Source organism: Cavia porcellus, unplaced genomic scaffold, assembly GCF_034190915.1.
Source record: "Cavia porcellus strain 051 isolate PalLab524CR breed Dunkin Hartley unplaced genomic scaffold, mCavPor4.1 scaffold_10, whole genome shotgun sequence".
NCBI lineage: Eukaryota > Metazoa > Chordata > Mammalia > Rodentia > Caviidae > Cavia > Cavia porcellus.
Window position 1 is genome coordinate 36,482,306 of NW_026947493.1, and position 25,233 is coordinate 36,507,538.

The 25,233-nt window shown below is 41.7% G+C and overlaps 1 protein-coding gene across 13 annotated transcripts in view; it reads right to left on the reverse strand.

The window, feature by feature from the left end:
* Positions 1-25,233, reverse strand: part of Erc2 (ELKS/RAB6-interacting/CAST family member 2) — a 1,000,708-nt gene that overhangs the window by 780,078 nt on the left and 195,397 nt on the right. For 9 of the 13 annotated variants that reach the window (XR_010050129.1, XR_010050130.1, XM_063257298.1 and 6 more), the window contains 2 exons: positions 20,323-20,346; positions 19,263-19,679 (listed from right to left, as the gene is read on the reverse strand). Coding sequence is in view for 11 of the 13 variants with exons in the window: in XM_063257298.1 (XP_063113368.1) it covers positions 19,263-19,679; positions 20,323-20,346 (441 nt within the window). In the remaining 2 variants the exon portion in view is untranslated. The remainder of the gene's footprint in view (positions 1-19,262; positions 19,680-20,322; positions 20,347-25,233) is intronic. The other 4 variants (XM_063257299.1, XM_063257301.1, XM_063257309.1 and 1 more) reach the window with 1 other exon arrangement.

Sequence of the window (25,233 nt, forward strand, 5' to 3'; positions counted from 1 at the left end):
TCAGGATTCCTCAGGTAAGGATGAGGAGGAAGGGAGTCCCAGATGGTAGGGTGTTGGGAGCCGCAGCCCCGAGCCCGGTCGCCTCACTTGGCGGACGTGAGGCCTGTAGGAAAGAGCAAAGCCTGAGGTAGATTACCCCTCCCATCGAGCACGTTAGTTTCCTGCTTACCGCGTAAGCAACCCGCTCAACAATATAGTCTGCCTGGCAACTGATGATGTTAGCCAATCAGCTTGCCTTGCTCACTTTAACATGATTGGACACTGTATCCGTATATATACTGGTGCCACCCCTGGGGGGGAAGAAGAAGCCCGGAAGTAGAAGCCCAGAAGGAGCCGCGGGGAGCGGACCAGAGGAGGCTTCGGCTGGGAGCGATCCCAGGGCAGGCTGTACGGAGAAGGAAAATAAAAGAAAAGGTTGTCCACTGCCAGGCTTTGTCGTGTGTCCTTCCTGCCGGCCGGGAGCGGACATCGACATTTGGAGGCCCGCCCGGGGACTGATCACCCCCGAGACGTGACAGCGGACAACGCTCCAGTACAGAGCTGCGAGACAGGTGAGTTGGGGATAAGCCTGGGCTCTGGGTGGCGCGCACCTACAGGGCTTTTAGACTCCCCTCAGGCTCACGCGTAAGTGGCGGATTCCTTGGGCCTCACGCGGTGAGTAACATATTAAAAGATGGGAAACATGCTAGGTAGCAACACTAAGAGCGAGGGTGGTTGTGGAGAAAGCTCTCAAGAGCTTACAAAAGTACGCAGGGTATTTGAGCAGGCCCAGTCAGGGAGCTCCCGAGAGGGGCCCGTCAAGGGGAACAAAGATGCTAAGGAGAAGGACGGGGCTCTAGCCTCGGAGTCGTCTGACTCCGAGGACGAGGGAAAGTTGAATGGCAAGGAGGCCAAAGAGACCAGCTGTCAGGAGCCCAAGTCGCTCGATAAGGAGTCACAGGGTTCTTTTCCAGCGTTGCGCCGCGAATTGCGCTCTGCTCAACCTGGTCTGCGGAGGAGTAGAGAGCTCCTGAGCGCTCCCCGGCGCGAGAGGGAGGCGATCCCTCGCCACGAGGCGGCCGCCTGGGAGCTCCCTCCCCTTTCGCCAGAACAGGAAGTGATGCACGGGCCCCCATTTTCCGCCCAATCACGGCCGCCGTCTTATGCTCCGCCGCCGGCGGGTCGGTATTTTTACAGGCGGCTTTGGCAGGGGGGACGCTTGTCTCATGAGGTACATCCACCTGGGATAGATAGTGGCCCCTACGGGATATTTCCTGTACAAGTAGCTATGGGCCAGGGACGCAATGCATGGGAGCCTTTTGAGATAAAGCAGATTAGAGAACTTAAAAATGCAGTTACAACCTTTGGGCCGACTGCGCCTTACACCATTGCCATGCTGGAGAATCTGTCTTCTGGGCCCCTCACCCCCGCGGACTGGATTCAGCTGGCAAAGGCGTGTCTGCCCTCGGGTAGTTACCTGGATTGGCGAGCCTGGTACGCAGAGTTCTCTGCAGAGCAGGCTGAGAGAAACGCCAATCGGGGAAACCGGGGGTGGAACAAAGAAATGCTTATGGGAGAAGGTCGGCACGCTGATGATCAGACTCAGTTCCCCGGCGCTGTCTATGAACAAATCAATGCCATAGGGCTCCGCGCCTGGAAGCAAGTAAGTGGTGCCGGAACAGCCTCCTTGTGTCTTTCAAAAATAATTCAGGGTACCACAGAGCCATTTGTTGACTTTGTGGCCCGAATGCAAGATGCTGCCAATAAGATATTTTCTGATCCGGGAGTGGCTCGACCGCTGGTAAGGCAGCTGATTTTTGAGCAATGTACAAAGGAGTGCAAGGCAGCGATAGCTCCTCATAAGAACAAGGACCTCAACGCCTGGATTAGGATATGTAGAGAGATAGGGGGGCCGCTCTCCAACTCGGGAGTGGCTGCTCTCCTGGCCGCGGCTGTACAGCAGAGGGGACCTCGCGGGTTAGAAGGGGAATGTAAGGCTAAAGGGTGTTTTGCCTGCGGGGAGCCAGGACACATTAAACGTCATTGCCCAAACAATGCAGATGCTAGGCCTCGCCCTAGGAATGAAGAACCATATGTTTGTGGGCGATGCAAGAGGGGATCACACAAAGCTGAGGAGTGTAGGTCGGTCTTTGATGCTCAGGGCAACCGTATTTGTGGACGAGATGTTAGAGGGCCAAAAAACGGCCAGAGGGGGCCCCCTTCACAGGCGGGCCCCCGCCCCAGAGACAGGACAGCTCAGGATGGCAGCCTTCAACAAGGGCCACCCCTGGGTCAGCAGGTGTGGACCTCAGTGTCGCCTCCAGACTTATATTAGTGCCTGATATGGGTGTTCAAGTGGTTGAAACCACCTTTAAGGGACCGTTACCCGAAAATTCCGTGGGTCTGGTGATCGGGAGATCCTCCACGGCCCTTCGGGGTCTCATAGTAGTCCCGGGGGTCATAGACTCAGACTACACAGGACATATTAAAATTATGGTTCAATCTCTTGTGGGTACTATGGTAATCAATAAAGGAGACAAGATAGCGCAGCTCTTGCTGCTCCCCAGTCTCCACAAGAGATTTCCCTCAAAGCAGAAAATTAGAGAAAGTCAAGGTTTCGGTTCCTCAGGGGAAGTCTTTGAGGGACTCCATATGACACTTGATAAAAGGCCCATGCTCTCACTTAAGGTCAACGGCAAGAGTATAACAGGGCTCCTAGACACAGGAGCTGACCGTTCCATTATCTCTAGAAAGGATTGGCCCTCCAACTGGCCCACCAACACTGCAGATAACACGCTGCAGGGCCTGGGGATGGTGTCAGCTCCTCAGGTTAGTGCTTCAACCCTGCTCTGGTGCGATGAGGAGGGTCATCAGGGCCATTTCCAACCATTTGTGTTGCAGTTGCCAGTGTCTCTATGGGGAAGGGACATCCTCACTCAGATGGATGTCACGCTTACGTCAAACTGCTCCCCCCAGGCTAAGGATATACTCAGGAACCAGGGATATACCCCCGGCAAAGGCTTGGGCAATGCCCTGCAGGGTCGGACATCCCCAATACCAGTAGAGAACAAAAAAGGTAGGCAAGGATTGGGTTTTTCTTAGGGGCCGCTGAAGAAGCTCTCCTACCCACTTCGATCAAAATCACCTGGAAATCAAATGATCCGGTTTGGGTACCTCAGTGGCCCCTGCCTAAGGAGAAGCTATTAGCCTTGTCAGAAATAGTCAGTACACAACTTAGATTAGGACATATTAAGCCGTCAACCTCCCCATGGAACACCCCCATTTTTATAATTAAGAAAAAGTCTGGCAAGTGGAGGCTGCTCCATGATCTAAGGGCGGTCAACGCGCAGATGCAGTCCCTGGGGGCGGTCCAGAGGGGGCTGCCAGCTCTCTCAGCCATCCCTCAGTCCTGGCCAGTTTATGTTATAGATCTTAGAGACTGTTTCTTCTCAATCCCCCTGCATCCAGAGGACACTCATAGGTTCGCCTTTACTTTACCCACCATTAACCAAGAAAGCCCTGATCTCAGATACGAGTGGATAACGCTGCCCCAAGGTATGGCCAACAGTCCCACTATGTGTCAGATTTACCTTGATTCCCTACTGGCCCCCCTACGGAAATCCTTTCCCAAGATAAGATGTGTGCATTACATGGACGACCTTTTACTCAGCGGCAGGGACCCAGACATGCTAAATAATATGCTCGGCCAGTTGGTCGAGGCCCTGAGACAAGCTAATCTGCATGTTGCCCCCGACAAGATTCAGGGAGGAGAAATGGTGACCTACTTAGGCGCAAAAATCTCCCCTATGTTAGTCTCTCCACAGAAGGTCACCATTAGGACGGATGGCGTTAGGACCCTAAATGACATGCAAAAGCTATTGGGAGACATTAATTGGATTAGGCCATATTTACATATACCAAATTCAGATCTCAAACCCCTGTTCGACCTTCTGAAGGGAGACCCAGATATAGCCTCCCACAGGAGGCTCACTCCTGAGGCAAGAGCTGCCTTACAGAGAGTGGAAAAAGCCTTAGGTGGGGCTACCTTATACAGAATTGAACCAGGGCGACCCTTTGATGTCTGTTTGCTACAGACTAGTCTACAGCCCACAGCGGTGATTTGGCAGAAAGGACCATTACTGTGGATACACCCTAAGGTCTCACCTGCAAAAGTCATAGAGCATTACCCGGAGGCAGTCGCTTCATTGGCCCTTGAAGCGCATGATAGAGCTGTCCAACATTTTGGCTCAGGACCACAAGCCATCCGAGTACCCTATACCGCCAGCCAGATCAAGACCCTGGCTGCCTGCATAGATACATGGGCCATTCTGAGATGTGTTTTCCATGGGGATATAAACAATCAATACCCTAAAGACCCTATCTTGTCATTTGTCACTCAGCACCCTATAATTTTTCCAAAGGTTACTGCCTCTGAGCCATTAGTCCCAACAACTACAATATACACAGATGGCTCCAAGACGGGGATAGGCGCCTATGTGATCCTAGGCAAGCCCCCGGTTACCATACAATTTGAACCTGATCAGCCTCAGGTGGTGGAACTGCAGATCGTTAAAATGATTCTTGAACGGTTCTCAGAAGCCATTAACATTGTCTCCGATTCTAGGTATGTGGTCAATGCTATGCAAGTGCTTGAGACTGCCGGTTTAATTAGATCCACTTCCACAGTGGCTGGGCTGTTCCTGTCTATCCAGACATTGCTTCAGAACAGACACCATAAGGTCTTCACCACCCACATAAGAGCACATACATCCCTGCCAGGGCCTATGGCACAGGGGAATGCGGCTGCTGATACTGCCACTCGCCCGTTATGGATTTTTACCTTACTAACACCAATCGAGCGAGCCCGTGCCTTCCATGATAAGTTTCATGTCAATGCCAGGACACTAGCAAACCATTTCCATGTTTCCAGAGCAGATGCACGAGATATCGTGCGACTATGTGACTCCTGTGCCACATACAAACCTGCCATACCGATGGGAGTAAACCCTCGAGGTTTGATCCCTGGTGATGTTTGGCAGATGGACATCACACATATACAGGAGTTTGGAACTCTTAAATATGTTCATGTTTCCACAGACACCTGTTCTCACGTCATATTTGCAACAGCAGAAACAGGTAAAAAAGTGTCTAATGTGATCAATCATTGCCTGGCGGCTTGGGCCGCATGGGGCAAACTAAAAATATTAAAAACTGATAATGGACCAGCCTATATAGGCAAAGCCTTCAATGAGTTCTGCAAAATGATGGAGGTTCAATTAAAACATGGTATCCCATACAATCCCCAAGGTCAAGGAATCATTGAGAGGGCTCATAGAAGCCTCAAAGAAATTTTACAAAAACAAAAAGGGGGAGTAGGCCAAGGCCTGGCCCCAAAGGCACGATTATCCATGGCACTATTCACACACAATTTTTTAAATTTAAATAATGATAATTGCTCCCCAGCCGTGGAGCACTGCAACCCTTCCCCCAACCATAAAGGGTGGGTGAAGTGGAAAGATGTCCTGACAGGACAATGGATGGGCCCGGATCCAGTGGTCAGCTGGAACCGAGGCGCAGTTTGTGTTTTCCCACAGGAATCGGGACGAGAACCACTGTGGGTACCGGAGAGACTGACACGGGCGACAAAGCCCTCGACTGAAGATCAGACCTGCCCTACCGGAGATCCATCACAGACCAACCAACAAGATGAATAGAAATAGCGATAGCCCGAAATGGACAAGAAGATCCTCAGGCATATGCATGGCTCGCTCGCCTAGCCTACGACCGAGTCTAGGGGTGGTGAGCTTCCCACACTCCTCCTCTAAAAAATTATGACATAGCTGGGTAGGAGAGTCAATGACGGGTAAGAGCGTACTCCCCCGGTGCGACTCAACCTAAGCCAGGCCCTACCCCATCCTGCACGTAAGCCGCTGGACTGTTAGATGCTGCCCAGGTCTAAATTTCTCTCCGAGGGGATTTCTTTACGGAGAGAAAATGAGTGCAAGCTTGTGTGCATCCAGGTTCCGTCCAGTTTGTGCCTGGCCCTAGAAAAAGGACGAGGGCCTCAGGGCCTTGGCAGACCATGGGACGGCCGACCAGGGTCTAAGCCAAGGACCTACGGTGGGCCTACGCATAGGGCATAAGCCTCTGCACCCAGTCCAGGAAGGGCTACGATGCGCACATTTATAAAAAAAAAATAAAAAAGGGGGAGATGTTGGGAGCCGCAGCCCCGAGCCCGGTCGCCTCACTTGGCGGACGTGAGGCCTGTAGGAAAGAGCAAAGCCTGAGGTAGATTACCCCTCCCATCGAGCACGTTAGTTTCCTGCTTACCGCGTAAGCAACCCGCTCAACAATATAGTCTGCCTGGCAACTGATGATGTTAGCCAATCAGCTTGCCTTGCTCACTTTAACATGATTGGACACTGTATCCGTATATATACTGGTGCCACCCCTGGGGGGGAAGAAGAAGCCCGGAAGTAGAAGCCCAGAAGGAGCCGCGGGGAGCGGACCAGAGGAGGCTTCGGCTGGGAGCGATCCCAGGGCAGGCTGTACGGAGAAGGAAAATAAAAGAAAAGGTTGTCCACTGCCAGGCTTTGTCGTGTGTCCTTCCTGCCGGCCGGGAGCGGACATCGACAGTAGGGGGTGGCACAAAACAGACACAGCCCAGAGAAATCAGAATGTGAGCCAAGTGGGAGGCAGAATAGAAAGAAGAGAAGTTTAGAAAAACAGGCAGGGGCCTGATAGCAACACAAGGAATGAATGACAAGAGGTACAAAGCTAGGAAACCTATTAAAAAAACCAAATCAAAAGCAAAAACAATAAAAATGAAAAGCACAGGCAGATTGAAAATAATTAGGATTCAGTGATATATTGGACATAGTAGTGGTCATCTAAGTCATATCCAAATCCTCAAAACCCAATCTGTCACCTTACACATCAGCAAAATTTTAGAGATATGATTAAGTTAATGATCTTGAGAAGATTATCCCAAAATATCTAGGTGAACTGAATGTACTCATAATAATTACAAAAATGAGGCAAGAAGATAAGAGTCAGAAGGAAGGAAATGTGACAACAGAAGCAAGATATCTTTGTTACTTTTCCTCACTGAAATAGTACCTAAAACCCACCATTTAAATGAGGAAAAGTTTATTTTGGCTCAGAGTTTACAGAGTTCAGTCCTTAGTAAACTGGTTCCCAGGCAAGGTGGAATTACAAAGGAAAAACAGCTCATTACATGGTAGTCAGGAAACAAAGAGGGACCAAGGAAAGCCAGAGAGCGTTAGACCTTTCTAGGCCAGACCTCAGTAATCCACCTCCTCTAGCCAGCCTTTAACTCCCAACATCACATTCAGTATCATGGCCTCATGATCCAATCATCCCTCAAAACCTTGCCTATTAATGCATGAGGGGGGCAACAATTTGGGGGAACAATATAAACCATACAACAAGGGTCACAGAGAGAGGTGAAGATGCTACTGTTTCGCAGAAGTGAACCATAGCCAAGGATTGCAGCTAACTTTGGGAAGCTAGAAAAAGTACTGGAATCAATGCTTTCCTAGGTCCTCCAGAGGAAGACAGGCCTGCTGACACCTATATGTTAGCTCAATGAAACTGATCTAAGGCTTTTGGGTCCCAGAGCTTAAAGAGAATCATATCTCATCTGTTGTTTTCATCCACTAAGTTGATGGTAATTTGTTATGGTAACAATCAGAAACAAATAGAAGAATGATGGAGAAAAAACCGACGATGATTCCCAATATCTGCTTTAGATTGGAGGGTATATAGTGGCAGCAGTCAGTAAGGCTGAGGCGCATGAGGAAGAACATTTGGGAAAAACACAGGTTTCATTTTGGATAGGCTAGTCTTTGGATGTTTCTGCATAAGAAGCACACTGAACAGTTACGCTTATAGTGCTGAGGCTCAGGAGATAAATTCAGGATGGGGATAGAATTGTCCATAAGGTTGGTACTCAATATATGCTTAACCAGGTCTATTGAATTCTCACATTTGAACAAAAAGTGTAGCTGCAAGAGTATCACTGTCACCAGTTGTGGTTGTGATATACACTATGAGGACACTGGTGTAACTGAAAGAACTGTATTTAAATTTTAATAACAGAGTAGCTGTATTACTCTAAAAAAGTCACAATTTCTGTGCCTCATTATCCTCATTTGTTTAAAAAAGGTAGGTGAGAACTAAGCACAAAGAAAAGTACTTAATAAAGGGTAACTGCCATAAGCGTTGTCACCATACAACTCATTACAAGTATTCTCATTACTCATAAGAATTTCTCATATCTTCCAAGAATTCATGACAACCTTTAACTGTTTCATGCTTTCTTTCCGCAGTCATCTTCCATGTAGAGCCAGAACTCTTGTTACTTATGATATGGAATTAAAGATGTTTAAGATATGATATGCAATAATATGCATTCCTAAATTGTGCAGAGTTGTGGTAGGCAGGAGATACATATCAATAATAATAAGAAACAGTGTGAAAGATGCTGGTGATAATAGAGATGAGTAAGATGGCATTCTTAGTCTCAGAGAATCTTGAGAGGAGACAGGTATATGTATATAAAATAATGGGAGAACAACACTTATTGAGCACCTACTATGTGCTAAGTCTTACATGGATTATGTAAGTTAATTTCTCAACCCCTATTAATCAGATGCTAATCCCACTATATACCATTCTGAAGCTATTACAAAGTGAAACTAGGATGATGAGGTCCCATGTGAGTTTTCAAAGCTCCAAATATATGCTTGTTCCCCAACAAATCACCCAAAGAATATTATGAACAAAGTCTGACCCTGAAATAAGAAGTCAGTGTTTGAAATGGGAGCATGGTCTTTCCTTATGAGAATAAAACTGATGTGAAAGCAGCTCTAGCTTATTCCCTCCTTGACTTTCACAGAAATACAAACTACATTTGCTAAGTCAAACTCTGTACAGAGGGCTTTGCATAGGAAATATCATTTAAGACCCAAACAAACTTGCACAGGTAAGTGCAAGGGTTTTATAAAACACAGGAAAAACTACTGATTAAAATTCTTTGAGGCCGGAAGTTACTATAAATTTCCCTAGCATTCTTAAAAACAGCTATTAGGAATAAGACAACAAAGACAATATGCCCCATAAAGAATAGAGATGAAAACACAAAGATAATCAAATAACTGAGGCTAAAATAAGACAGAGAAATCAACATATTAAGAGAAAAATTAAAATTTTAAGTGAAGCCATATAGAAACCAGATGAAAACCCTCAATAGAAAAAAGTTTCAAAGAAAACAAATCAGAGCCTGGGATATAGTTCAGCCATACTGCATCTGCCTGGGTTCAATTCCTGACATGGAAGGAAGGAAGGAAGGAAGGAAGGAAGGAAGGAAGGAAGGAAGGAAGGAAGGAAGGAAGGAAGGGAAAGAAAGGAAGGAAGGAAGGAAGGAAGGAAGGAAGGAAGGAAGGAAGGAAGAAAGAAAGAAAGAAAGAAAGAAAGAAAGAAAGAAAGAAAGAAAGAAAGAAAAGGAAGGAAGGAAGAAAGGAAATGACTGGAAGTTATTTTGACTTCCTGGCCTGTCATTTTGTCATTTCTACAAAACAGTAAAGGGAATGCTAGTTCTCATTTCTGAAGTTAAGTGTTCTGTGAGGCCTTAGGCAAGTTACTTAACTGCCCTGATTAATTAACAGGACAATTTAGCAGTTACAAGTCACCACAGTGTTCTGAGAAGTAACCCATTATAACACTAAGCTCTAACTCTCAGGAAGATGGCTTTCCATTTAACAGTGGCAGTAACAGTGACGGTGATTTATGCTATTAACAGCACTCACCAGGACCTCCCATGATAAGATTCCATGGGCCTTCCTCTATCCATATAAAATGCCTAGCAATTCCCAGATGTAGGGTGCCACACAAACTCCTCTGTAAGCTGCTACTGATCTCAGGAAATGCAGTCATTTTGAATGATTCTCTTTCAGTCCCCTATGCAAAACGCTTTGGTGTCTGTCTATAGGGCAGTAAAGCAGGGATCCAGCATCCAAAGATAACCTTACTTGCCAAGAGTCACCATGCTCAGTACAACCACCCTCAAATCTCCACTGAACTCCCATTGCCACTAGAGAAAATGGGGGTAGGGGGAGGGTGAAGAGTAAACAAAATCTTGCAAATTTTAGAGTGAAGAGCTAAGACTATAGAACTAGTCAATTGGGTCAAAAGTAATGATTTTAAGTGCCTAAAAAGCCATACATGAGTGAAGATTTTTAGTGTGATATGCATAAATACTTGCTGCTATTTTCCTTTACTTGAGATGTAGTAGAACTCTACCTGAGGCAAAAATTTTTAATAGCAGTAATAAAAATACTTACTAGTAGTTAGAGCAAAGCATGTGTGGTCATGATGTTTTACAGTGGGGAAAGAAAAGGAAATTCTGAATATCTATACTACATCTCCACATGATTAAAACCACTACATTCCAAAATTATTCTGAAGTTTGGTGGTGCTGGGGTCAGGGTAGCAGGCATATAAAGAAACGTTTATTTAAAAAACAGAAAAGGAAACTCAACAGTCATTACGTGGAAACCAAAGAAGACTAATCTTTATTATAAAATAAAGCTGCCAATTAATAGTCAAAATCTATAGTCAGAAAATGAAGCTTATGTGTCTTTCCAGATCCATAATTAGTACCTCCATAGTCATGAAAAGCAAATGTCTTTTTTTCCTCACAGTTCTGGCTTACCATGTGGTACCTCAGATTAAAATACTACTCCAAGTCCCTCTTTTACATTTCTTTGCCAAGACTTCCATGGGGGTTGGGGGTTTCCTCCTCTCTCTCTTCCCTTTCTCTTGTTCTCGCTCTGGCTCTTACACATGTGTGCATCAGCTCTCACATACCTCATTTCTGTTTTTCAAACTCAAATCTCCACCGCACCTCTCCCTGGCATATCATATTTCCTAGCTCAGCCTACTACAGTCGGTCTTCATGTCAAGTGCTATATGAGGGTCTGGGCTGTCCTTTGAATCATGGAGATGTGGATTGTCCTTTCTCAGTAAAAGAGTTTCAAGTAGGTAGGACTGGGAATTTTCGTCCTTGCCATAGCCAGAGGTTAGCCAACAAAAGGATGTGTCACTCACTCTGTACACAAGTTCACAACTAGGTGGCTTTGCCCCTAAAGGATATTTTGCAACATCTAAAACATGTCTGTTGTCACAATTTGGCAATGAGCATAGGAGCTACTTTAATACACAGAAGCCCAGAATGCTGCTAAACATCTTTTAAGGCCAAGAACCACCCTCACAACAAAGAATTCTCCTGCCTCAAATGTCAATAGTACTGAGATTCAAAAACTCTGGAAGTAAAACCTATTAACAGGTAATCTTTATCCAACACTAACACTGCTCAAATGGCTGACCCAAGTTACAGGACCATGAGATCTGACCACTTGCAGAAGACCTTTGGGTATAATCTGACTGGATTTTTGACTTATCAGATGAACACTTCCATGGGGAAACCTAGGAATTCTGTGAGATTTTAATAACCACCGTTAGGTATGAACACTGTTAACAGGAAAAAAAAAATATATATATATGTCATATATATATATATATATATATATATATATATATAAACACACACATGCATACACATAGTGTGTCAAGTCAGTTATGCAGTGAAGCTACATAACTGTTTAATTAAACCCAATTTTCACTGAGCTACACTCCCAGCCCTTTTTATTTTTCCTTTTCTTTCTTTTTTCCTTTCTTTTTTTTTTTTCCAACACTGGGCTTGGACTTAGGTTCTCCTGCTTCAGCCTCCCGGAGTTCAAGGATTATAGGAATGGGCTACCAAACCTAGATAGAAGGAGAAAGAGGAAGCCTGTGTTTCTGTACTAATTCTTTTGAAGTTGTAATGGCAAGTTCTGTTTTTCAACCACATTACAAGTTAGACAATATTTTGCACACAGGCCTATTTGAATCCACATGGGTTATTTTCTCAACAGCTATCACTTTTCAAAGTGTTGTTGACTTTCGTGATAACTGACAATAACTAATATACTGACAATCTATAGATTAAGATCTCAGTTCTAATAATCTTAACAGAAAAATGAACATAAAAAAAAATTGTCCTGATTGAAAATAACAATCTGAGAAGCTGTATGTAAAAGTAATAAAAATTTCATACTCTAAACAATATTAATTGCAGACAAACTTTTTACCAAATGCCTTGACTCAAAACACTTTGCCTTGGTTAGACCTTCATTGCCTTGGGAACACCCTGGACAGATAAAACAGGAGACTAAGAATTCATGTTATCTACTTCTCCCTGCCCATAGTACTAGGTTCCATTTCCTAGGGACTTTGACTTGGGTTGTTGGCAAATGTAATTTCTAGTAACTTGAGTGCTACTCTACCCTACTACTAAAACAAGGCAAAATGCCCAAAAGGATTAGCATACAAATTAGGCAGTAAGAAATATATTTAAGTCAAAAAACCACTACTCTTTTCTAAGGACCTGACAAGGAAATAATAAACAGAATAAGTACAAGAGAATTCTAGTATATAAATCTAGTATATATAAATTTTTTCATGAAACCTGCAGTATCATGGATATGTTATATGGAATAGTATGTTCTTTGGAGAAAAATCTACAGAACAAGATAAATGATTACCACATCAAATACTGCCTAAACTGACCAGTAGTGAAAAGGCATCACACAACATTGGTGAGTAATACTGAGTCTCAACCAACTCTTGGTTCATATTAGCATATCAGTTGTAGTTCCTGGGCAACAATTTTGGTCTTCCAATTACGTTTAAATCACAACCTTTTTGTTGCTGTGCTTCTTGTCAAGCAAATAAGGAGTTTCATCCTTAGCCTTCCAGAACACTGAAAGCCAAAAGACACTAAAGCAACCTATATACTCTATATGTAATTTTTGGAACAGTAAGCTGAAAGAGGCCAGAAGATGGGGTTTATGTGAGATCCAACACCTCTGTCTGAGAATATATTATAAGACCACTAGCACTTCATTCCCTCATTAGACCATGCAGTCTTATCTGGCTGATCATGCACAATGAAAAAGAAATCAGGAACACACTAAATTTAAAGCCCCAGTACAATCTAAATCCTATTTAGGTTCATTACAACTAATATAGGTCAGACAACTTCTTTCTTCAAGCTGAGTTATTCTTATCAGTTTAATAACAAAAGCAGTCAGAAATATTTTCCTACTAAAAATATTAAGAATACCCTGATAGAAATCCATTCTAAATTCAGTAAAGAGTACAGAAACAGCTTACAGTACACTCTACCCTACAGAATAATCTAAAAGAAATTACCCAGTTATTTCACAATGGGAAATAACTATTTGTATGTTATTGCATATTTTGCAGGTTATAAATTAAAAGCATAATTTTATATTATAGCATAGCATTCTTCAAAAACATATTATTAAAGACAAATAATATAATTTTTAAAAGTGAGTCAAATATGTTTGAGAAGCACCACATTCCTCAGTCCTCTGCCTGGAAAGGAACTGCACACACTGGCAGTTTTAAGAGCTTGAGGAATCCTTTGGAAACTGAAATTCAGCCTTTCCCCAAATTCACCTGGCCTTCCAGCCCATCTTCTCGCATAACACGCATCAACAGCCCGTCAAACAGCTGGTCTTCCTAGAACGCTTTGGGAAAGATTCTGCTAGCAAAGGGCTATAATGAAATAACTTAGGAATCGATACTGTGGAGTCAAACATCAGCGTCACTATTTGTTAGCTGTGCAACTCTGGGCAATGTGTCCCTCAGTTTCCCCAAGTAAAATGGCCAAATAATGGCACAGACCTTAGCCCTTCCTATTTAACTGAAATAGTTTTCTAGGATGCTCACAAGGCTGGCTCCTCTTTATTACTCAGGTCTCAGTTCAAAACACCACCTATTCTGAGATGCCTTCCTTAACTGCCCTTACAAAACTAGTTTCACCCAGGTCACTCAAAGCTGCACCTGCATTTCTTCATGACACTTCTCTATTTAACTATAAAACTGTCATCTATTTCCTTGCTACATAATACAAGCACCATGAAGCCAAACTACTAGTTATCTGTGCTATATCTGCAAACAGATCTCAGTAAAAATCTATCCAACAAATAAGTAATGGAATAAATAAATGGATTAATGGATGGACAAATACAGTATCAGTGAAAATTCAGTGTGAATTAATGTAGAGCATACTTTATAGTGCCTGACACATAAACAACTATACAGATGCTTCTGAAAATTTCTGATGAGCTATCAGTGAGTGATCAATGTATTTGAAGTCAGACTTCCAGTATTTAACTTTCAAACTTTGGAGTACTTCTTCCTGCTATATTATGGGTAAGCATTTTTTGACACTTATTCAGAGATGTGCTGCTAGACAGGCTTTCAGGAATGAGGGGAGGGGTAGCCCCAGATAATTTGCCTATTTCCATAGTATAAATATTCAAACAATGATGATTGTCAAGGTATCAGTGGTTTAGTAGCATGTTCACAAAATTCTTGAAAGATTAATAAGTAACTCTTACAAGCTACTGCAACTCTTCTTTGAGAAAGGATCTTTCAAGTCTCCAATTCGTTTGTTACATTCAAGTTTAAAATGCATTTCTTTTCTACAGAGACACATCTTCCATACTCGCCCTCCTAGTTGAACCAATATAAGGGGCATCCATTGACCCTAGTTTGATACTCAAGAAAACAAGTTGGATGTACTGAACTGCACTACCTATACCATCCTCTGTGTACTCCCAATTTGATGTTTAAAACAATAAGCACAATCTGTATTCATACCAGACCACTGTGAGAACCAACAAAATTCCCAGACACAAGGTGAGTGGTATTAAATTCATTTAAATAGAGGCATCCAGACAATAAAATCAAGCTATCATATGCAGTGAGAAGACTCTAACGGGAGAAGAATGATGTCATCCTGACTCCATCCTGACATGGAGTTCTGATAGTGCTTCAGATGGGTGTTTCTCTGGCATCACAACCTTGCTGTTCTAGTCACTTTTCTTGTTACTATGACACAATATCCAACATACACAAATTAAAGGCAGAGTATATTTTAAGCTCCCATTTTCAATCCATAGCAGGCTTGCTCCAAGGCACAAAGAGTATGGTGGAAAGATTTTGCAAAGAAAGCTAGCTGCTCATGTCACAGTGATAAGCAGTGAGAGAAGGGAGGAGTTAAGAATGGAGATATACCCCTCCAGATTATACCCCCAGTGACCTGCCTCCTCCAACCAGGGTACCTCCTAAAAACACATCAGCTATAAATCCTTTGGTGGACCGATCCACTGATGAGTATAGCATCTTCATGATCCAACCACCTCCAATCACATGAGACTTTGGGAATATATTTCAGATCCAAACCATAACACTGCACCCGTGGCCTCCAAAAGGCACATGTACATTTCTTTATGCAAAATTAATTTAGTCTATCTCTAAGAGTTGCCAAAGTCCTAATAAATCCAGCATTGTAGAAAAATCCCTGTTCAAACTCTCCTCTAAGACTCTAAGCAAATTCTTAGCTGTGAGCCCCTGTAAAAGTCAAAAAGAAAGTTAAACATTTCCAACACACACTGGCATAAGATAAAGATTTCCATCCCAAAAGGAAAAAACAGAGATAGAAACCAATGAGACAAAACAAGACTGAAACTCAGCAGGGCAAAATTAAATCCTGTAGCAATGGGTCCAGCACCCAGGGAACACTGTGGTGGCAAGTTGCAAACTCCAAACGGCTTATGCAGTCCCACTCCTACAGCACCAACTTCTGAAGACCTTCTGACTTCTCTCTTGGGGTAGCTTTGCTCACTACTTCCCTGCCTTCCACAGAAGACAACCCATGTTCCTGGTTTCTCCAACTTCCTGGGATCTCCATTGCACTTTCAGGTTCACTCTCACATCTTCACACACTACACTCTCAGGGTACATTGCTGGGCCTCCCAGGCTTTCCTTTGAAAGATGACTGGAAGACTCCCTGACCCTACAACTCTTGTACTCTACATGCCTATAAAACTGGCACCACATGGATGACACCAAAAGCCGTGGTTAGGTCAAGTATCAGCCTGCCCGTCTTAAATGATGGCTATAAAGCCTCCTATTGCCTACGTGGCTGAATACTATGAGCCAAATCCCAGGGAATCAATTCCTGAGGTCACTCTTCTTACGCAGACTATCCTGAGGCTCTATACTCAAACAAAGACTTATCTTTGTACTTCAGAGCCTAAGAAACTTAGGGTCTTGCTGATTCCTGAGGTGACCCAAGGCATCTTTCCTATTGTCCTGATGTAAAGTATTTGACTTCTTTTTAATGCTAATTATTTTAATAGCTAGGATCTGGGCCAAAATACCATTGGCCCTTCTTTTCTGGCAAAACTGAAAACTTTTTAAATGAGGGGTTTTTTTTGTTTGTTTGTCTTTTTCCTTTTTATCGGTACTGGGATCGAATTCAGGACTGCCAACTGCCTGCTTGCAAGGCAGGCACTTATGCCACTGAGCTAAATCTCCAGCTCCTAAATGAGTTTTTTGCTCCTATTTCTTCATGTAAATCTCCCTGAAAACAGCACAAGTAGCCACACAACAGACTGAATGTTGGGCTATTTTGAAATTTCCTCTGCCAGGTTAATTAGTTTGCCATCCTTAATCTCAGTCTCTCCCAAAGTGTAAGGTCATGAGCAAAACGTAAACAAAATTTTTTTCCAAAACATAACACAGATGGTCTCGAGTTGAATTGCCAGTGGAGTCCTTATTCCCAACTGAAATCTCATTTTTACTGTCTTCTTTTTAATTAGCATTCTGTTCTTCAGAGCTCTGACCAGAATCTCAAATCAAGCTTAACTTACAACATTCTAGGATCACTTCTCTACCTGACATATCCAAAACTTTCCAAATTCCTCCCACAAACCAGTTCCAAAGGTTTCTAAACTAAATGATCAGGTTGTCACAGCAATGACACCATTTCTTTGGTACCAAAATCTGTCTCAGTCACTTTCCTTATTGTTAACACACAATATCCAACATCCACAAATCAAAAGAAGATAGTTGTATTTTGGCTCATATTTTTATTTCATAGTTGGCTGGCTCCAAGACAGGAAGGGAACAGTGGAAGGGTCTCATACAAAAGAAAGCAGCTCATGTCATGGCAGTCAGGAAGCAGAGAGAAAAGGGAGGAGTATACCCTTCCAAGTCATATCTACTGATGTATATAACACTCTCATGATCCAATCACCTTCCAGACACTTGAGACTCTTCAGGGACATTTCAGATCCAAACCATAACACTTACTGTGTATGTAACATTATCCCTTGGCATCCAAACCAAGCAGTCAGTTTTTCCAACTATAATAGTCCTCTATCAACCACAGATTTGAGGTAACACAAATAAAACTTCAAAATCCACAGTCTACATGTAAATGATAAATGCCAGTTATTGCCATTCCTTTCTGTAAACCAAGAATCTATGGAGTAATATAGGCAGAAGATTGGTTTCTGCTCTACTGTATTAGTTATCTATTGCTGTGCAACAAATCACCCCAAAATTCAGCAGCTTAAAACAAGACACATTTATTATCACACAGTTTTGGTGGCTCAGGATTCCAGGCACACTTTAGCTGGGTCCTCTGTTTCACGGTCTCTTACAAGGCTACAATCAAATCAAGATGTCACCCCAGGTCCTGCTATCCCTTCACTACAGAATGATCACTTCCAAGTACACTCAATGGTTGCTGGAAGCTTTCAGTGCTTTTTAGCTATTAGACTCAGTACCTCTCATCATCATAGAATGTTGGCTAGAAACTGATCTCAGCCCTTAACCACATGGGATCTCCACATAACAGCTTGCTTCATCAGTCACACCAACTAAGAAGGCAACAAGACGGAAACAACAGTCTTATGTAATCTAATGATGGAAGTGACATTGGTATGCCATTGTCTTTGCCATATTCTATTGTTTAGAAGCAAGTCTCTAGGAATAACAAATTCTCAAGAGAGGAATATTGTACAAGGGTATGAATCCTAAGAGGGAGGGATCATCATGGACTATCTTATAAATAGGCTTGCCACACTTAGCCTCCAAAATACAACAGGAAGACCAAACCTAACACAGACCTCTTTAAACAACTAAAACCACACTATATGGTTTCCAAAATATGTGGCTAAAGTCCCATGAAAACAAAATGCGAGTAAATATCAATAGAGGATATTAGGTTTGAAGGCATAAAATTCTGTTTAAATGTTCTAAGCAAATGCATTCTATATCAGAGAAACTAGGAGCATCGGCATTTTAGCAACTTTTAGCATGGAAGCCATGCTTCCTGACAGTCAAACAAGTGACTCACGAGAAGAACTGCCCATTTGTACAGGTATTCACTGCCAAGAAATCTAGTCTGCTCTGGAATTTTTATTTATTGCTGTAGAACATTTTCAGAATATATTTAATGCCTTTTTACTGCTTGCAATTCAGTATGTGATCCATGTCTACTTTAAGCATTTTTGCTTCTATGATACTTCTAAGATCCATAACCACCACAGTGGAAAGGAACTGTGAAAATAATTTCAAGTCCTGGCTGTCACCCACATTTTTTCTAAGCTTTACCCAACCACATATTTTTCCTCAGATATCTAAGCACCCCAACATTCAGTAGTGATAGCAGTCTAGAGAGATTGACTTTGAGGACTTAAAATGATCTAATCCACTAAGGGCAAAATGTATACTGAGTAAACCTGGAACCCTGTTGCAGGCAAATGTAAATATAGACAAAGACTATCTTAAATCTAAACTTTCAAAATTGGTCTGCACATTTTATTATTCTTTCAAGAAACACACATGTTTCACTTCCTATAAACTCTACCCAGGATTGTGTTACAAAAATATTTAGTTCATTGTTTCTAATAACCTATTTTCTTTTTGTTCCTTTAGAGAAGATACACAATAATAAATGACTACTTAAACAGTACTGTATTTTAAAATCCCCAAACTCTTGCCATCTGTAGGAAAGCACCTCAAAGTTGACATGTGTTGCACATGCTTGGATCATGAAGTGTGTTAAATAATAATGGAACACATATGTGATGAGCAGAAAAAAACTAATACAAAATTCTACCTCAACAATTATAAGCAGAAAGGAAGGTCGTAAAGAAATGATAAAGAGAATTTTGTTACGGCTTTAGTTATCTTCCAACCTGTGAGAGTAACTTGGTAATGTTTTTTTTAACTTGTAATAAAAACTCCTGAAAAAATTGAATGAATGTTCTTACCTCTCTAAGATGAATGTTTTCCTTCTCTTTCTGGTCTAAAATTACTTCCAAATGGCTGACCTGAGACTCAGCCTCAGCCATCCGCCGAGTCCTTTCATTGTCATCTTCAAGGCTTTTGGATGGCAAGCCCTTACTTTGCAACATCTCAAGGAGCTTTTTAATTGATTCATCTCGGGCATTGAGAGTCTGTTTTTGTGTTTCAATTCTCAGCTCCATTTCCTCTAATGTCTTCCTCAAAAGGAACAGCTCCTTGGCCTGTCTGTCATGCTCAGCTTGGAGTCTCCTAAAGTTCTCTTCAGTCAGCTCAATGGTGAAGTGCTCAGCCCCACGGTTGCCACTCTCTTGCTGCAGGAGGTGGTTGAGATCTCTCTGAGTTCGCAGCTCATCCTGAAGGGCTTGGATTGTCAATTGCAGGTGCTGCAGTGATAAACATGGGGAAAAGAGGAGACAGAAGGAAAAAAAATCAATGAGAATACCAAGTGCTGCTTTTTGTTTCTTTCACACCATGAGAATGGAATGTTAATCATGAGGTCCAGGAGGCTAGCTGAGAAGTCCTCCATGGTGACTTCAGAAGTATGGGATAGCACATGGAAGGGGAAATTAATTCAGTGATGCTTTCTGAATGTCTTAGAAGAAGAGAAATGTACACATACACAGGAACAGTATATTAGTGTCAATCACAAGGGAAATAATACATCTACGAGTTTTAATTTAGGAAGGGAAAGGGTTAGAGGGAAACTTTCACAAACACACCTTCTTTACGCCCACAATGCTTCAGACTCAGTATTCCGTGTTTCCTAAGATGTTCTTGATTCTACTATCCATTATTTTACATGAAAAGTGCATCTCCATTTGAAAATGAAAATAATAGCTTCCACTACAAGTAAACACAAACAATGACTTTATTTTTTACAAATAAAGTTGTGAACAGATTTTGTAAACAGGATTACTGCCTCTGCAAGCAAAAGGGAACAAATGCAGACAAGACAAACACACCCAAACACACAAAGAGGTATGGCTATGCAGAACAAAACAGACAAACTGCAAAGAGTGAACAAACCTTGGTTCTTCTGGCTTCCAGTAACTGAACAGCATGGGAAATGGAAAAAAAAATGAAGCAAAAAATCAACATAAAGAAAAGTCCAGTGCAAGCAAACGGTATTTAACAGAAAAAACTCAATCAACATAGAGTACCTTCACAGAAGAAAAAAACAAAAAAAGAAAAACAAAACAAATTTTATTAGCGCAAAGACCCACAAAATGTCTAGCATTACTATTTGATAAGGGTGGATGGGGGAGAGGGGGAACCACCATGAGAGTTTTTTCCTATCTTTTGTTTTCTTAACTTTCACTGACCCAGAAACCAAATGTTTCAGATGTCTTACCAGGTAGGAAATCACAAAACTCTAGAAGCATCCCTGTGTTATTTCATTATTGCAACCAAAATATGAATGAAAACACCATAAAAACAAAACAGTTACTAGGTAAGAAAAAAGAAATCCTTATATGAAATTAGAGGGTTCAGCAACACCTTCCCCACAGTGCCAACACCCAAGCTAGTCAGCAGAAGCAGCCACAAATCTGAAGGCATATTTGTCCTCGGGATAAACAGGGAGGCCTCAAAAATAGCAGTTATTTATTCACAGACACCTAATTCTGACTGTGGACCAAACAAACATAGTAACCGATGCAGACACATGGTAGGGAACTTCTGCAAACAGGGAACTATAGTGTTATAAAGCATGGATAATACTCTGTCTGAATTAGAAAGACATTAGTCAACAATTTTTAAATCTTTCTGAAACACTAAGCCTGAAACCCACAGGTGTTGATATCCTTCTGAGTGTGGAACAGCACTGGAGCACACACAGCCTTCAGCCCAGGGATTTGGCTATTGTTAAGCATGCTTTCATAGCTGTCTTCTGGTTAAATATTCTTCACAATTGAAAATCTTGATCTTTTGAGATGACTTGAATTTCTGAGAAACCCAAATTCATTTGGAAACACATAATGAATCAAGGTAATCATAATGGAAATTATTTTCTGAGAATTGCCAAAAATAAAATTTATATTCTGATGTAGCTCATAAATTGACCAGAAGTAAATTCTAAAGAAAATTTGCCATGATGCTTTGAGCAGAAACAGCAATTATGGGAGATCAACTCTATAGAGGAGCTGTCCCTTTGGGTGAGAAACTTACTTATCACCCTGATTCTTTGCTTCCATCGCTACAAAATCAAGCTCATCATAATACTTACCTCTGAGGACTAACTGAGATAATTCATCAAGTCCAGGTATGAGTGTGAAAGAAAAGTAAAAGTTAGGAAATTAGGGAAGGAGGAAAGTAGGGATAGAAGGAGGAAGAATAATAGGAAGAATGAAAAGGAAAAAGAGAGAAATGGTGGGGAAAATGGCCCATTTACCCATTCTCCATATATTTACCTAGTAGCTGTCACATGCTCATAAAATACTCAAAAAATGAGAACTAATATGTGCTTACTGTCCCTGTGGATAAGTAAACCAGTGAAAGCAATACTATGTCATGAGGGTTGCAATAGAAGTCATAGCCAGGTGGCTGAAAACACAGAGAGGATGTGACTCAGGAAGAGATACAAAGGAAAATATTTCAAGCCAAGTAAACACCACTAAACTATGTCTTAAAGGATAAAGGAGAGCCCACTCTTTGAATAAAGACATAAAGACAGAGACCACATAAGGGGACATAGGCAAAGAAAGACCAGATCTATTGAGGAATACTTAACAACAAAAATTTGTACAACCCTTACTACATAGGTCTACATCTAAGATATTGTAACCTTCATAACTACCCTGCGAAACAGTCACTGCTATAGTCCTCACTTCATGGGTGAGAAAATAGAGATAAAAAGAAATTGAGTAGCTTTCTCCAGCTCACTGAGCTAGGCAAGGGGCATAACCAGGTGCTCAGATAGACAGTCAAACCCTGAAGTTCATGTACGAATCACACTACCACCTAGACTATGAAATAACACAAATACTTCAGGATAGCTAGAAAAGAATGGAACTGAGGCAGTAAGAGCAGACAGACAGATATTTTCAAGAGTTACAGCAATTCTCTTAATTAAAAAAGAGCAATCCTAACTAGGTTTTTTCTCACGCAGGGTGATTTTAATGGATACTTCTAAGTTGTACATTTATTAAGAATGGTGAGAACCATTCTATATAATTTGGAGTGCAAATTATTTCATAATGAAGTTGTGATTAGGGCTTGTCCAAGGCCTAGTATCTTTCTGTGCGAACCAGCTATGGTATGCAGACACGAGACTCCATGTGCCTCTGGTCACACTTGAGGCCTTAATGGGCAAGATTACATCAACTGTGATGCACCAGGGCAAGATTGTATCAGTTGAAGACATCCTAGTTCTCAGAGAATCAAGTAGTAATTTGAAAAACTTTTTTAAAAAGGTTTCACTTGGAAACAACAACTTTCTTATTAACCTGCCATCTCTCACCACTGTCCTCATCAATGTAAAATCCTCTTTGTTTAAGAAGTGATCCTTGGGGCCAAGGATTTAGCTCAGCAGCATAAGCGCCTGTCTGACAAGCACAATGTCATGAGTTCAATCCCGGTATCAAAAAAAAAAAAAAAAAAAAGTGATCCTCATCAACATACAACCCTTCTCAGCATAAGACCACCACTGGTATTGATAATCCCCTCACCATTTTCTTCAATGTAAGTGTGAGCAATAAATACTCAAGTTCTGGCTGCCTGTGGCCTTTTGCTCCCTGTGAACAGCTGGCCATCCCAAATCCCCATTGCACTGCTATTTGTCTCTTGCTCTTTCTTTTTGCCATGTATCATAACACCTTGCAGAAAACCAGGGACTCACTGCAGCGGCCTCAATAAAGAATCAGTATTTATTTTTCAAGTATCTTCTTCATTAGTCACTAAATGACTTCAGCATGAGTAAACACAATCTGATAATCAGCCAAATGTTTAGTGCTCAAAAATTTCTCAAATTTACATCTAATTATTCATTCTCTTTTTAAGATAGTCAAAATTAAACCGGAATCTTCTTGTCACTAGAAAAAGAAATCTGGAGCAGAATGTGTTTGCCTTGTAGAACTGTGATTATATGTCTCCCTCATGTCTTTTTTTAAATTACCTTTTATTGTCAACAATGATTACTTAAACTTATAACACCTTTATCAACTAACAGTTACTAAAAAGCCAAACCTTTCTGACCCACTTCATATTCTCTTTCTGCCACTTCAGGGCAGAACAGTGTTCCAAGCTATAAACCTGTTCCTTGTTAACACTGATCGTCATGTGCTTAATGAAAAGCTTTGGATCCAGTAGGTGAGCAGCCTCCTATCTTTGAGGTTGGAGAGGGGATCTGAGATAACCTCATTTGTTTTCTTTCATGTTCTCATCACCACACATCCAGTTCTCTCTCTCCCAATCCCATGGATCAACAGTTTACCAGCACTCATTTCAGCTTGTCATCTATGCCATGTACCTGCAAAGCAGCAAAGCATGAGACTGTATTCTAGAGTCACCTATTTGGAGTCTTCCAACCACATGGTCTCAATTTTTAAAGGTTTGATCACTCTTTCATTTTTGCATCAATTAAGAGCCCTTCCAAAGTCCTTCTGCATCAGGACAGGAAATCATCGAATAGTCCAGCTTCATTTCCAGATCTCAGCCAATCTACTGCCATCTTATGACTCATGGACAGGTGGTACAAGTGATAGTTAATTCCCTTCAAGTAAAAAAGTGAATGGTGTTTAGACAAGGGCTCAAAATCTTTTTACTCCCCACCCTGATCCTCTCCAGCTGCCCAATAAAGAATCAAAAGTCAAAAAGCAAATGCTGTTGTGTACAGACCACCATTGAAAAGACATCATGGAAAGAAGCCAGGGAGCCATGACAGCTGCAATACAGGCTGCTCTCTGGAGCGCAGTTAGAATGTATTGTTTTTATACTGACATTTGTCCTTTAACCTGATCTTCTTTTCTCCCTCCTTAAACTACACACTTAAAATCTGTCCTGCACAATAAAGATTAGCCCCATCTCCAGTTCACAGGCAAGGAAATGTTTTAAAGGACTCATGTACATTAAATAGGGATAAACAGTAAGGAAGCTTAGTAAATAGCTTGGTGTGTCCAATTTATTCCTAATTTTGAACACACAGTTCAATGATTCTATCCTAGAATAATGAAGGAAGCAATAGGGAATACTGTTTATGGCATTATAGCACACTATGTCTTCTGACAGACCCTCTCACTACACTATAACTAAATAAAAGCAAATTGGCCTTTCAACGCATAGTTAGGTTTACAAGAAAGTAGGAAATCTCCAAGGAAAAGAACAAAAAGGAACAGAGAAAGGAGAAGGGGAGAGAGAGAGAGAGAGAGAGAGAGAGAGAGAGAGAGAGTAAAAGAGAACTAAGACTCTGGTTTCTCTTCCTTTTATAAGGAGTAAATGTGACTAGAAGCCCTGAGCTTGACATGATGAACTCAGGCTCACTAATCAAAGTGAGCAAGCTTGGATTTTCTCATCAAGTCCAGGTTTGCAGAGGGGCTAACAAGGTTTCAAGGTCCCTGGTTTCTGAAAAAGCAAACATAAATCATTTGAAGAAGTGTAGGAAGGCACAGAACAAAAGCCCTCAGGAATAAAAAATTCAAATTAATAAAATGCAAGAAAAATTAGCACATATATTATAAAAGTTCCATAAATGAAAGCCATACATAGAATATAAAATGTCTTTACATGTTAAAGTAAACAAATATTTTTAAAGAAATATAATACAGAACTAGAGAATCAACATACAAAAATGGCTGCAAAATTAACAAGCAAAACTGAAAAAATAAAAATATACAATAGTGAAAAAAATAGTATTAGAAATGAAAATCTAAGAGGTTAAAAAAAGAGAAAAGAGAGAATTAATGAACAAAGATACAACAGAGATGATCTACAGAGCAAAATGTT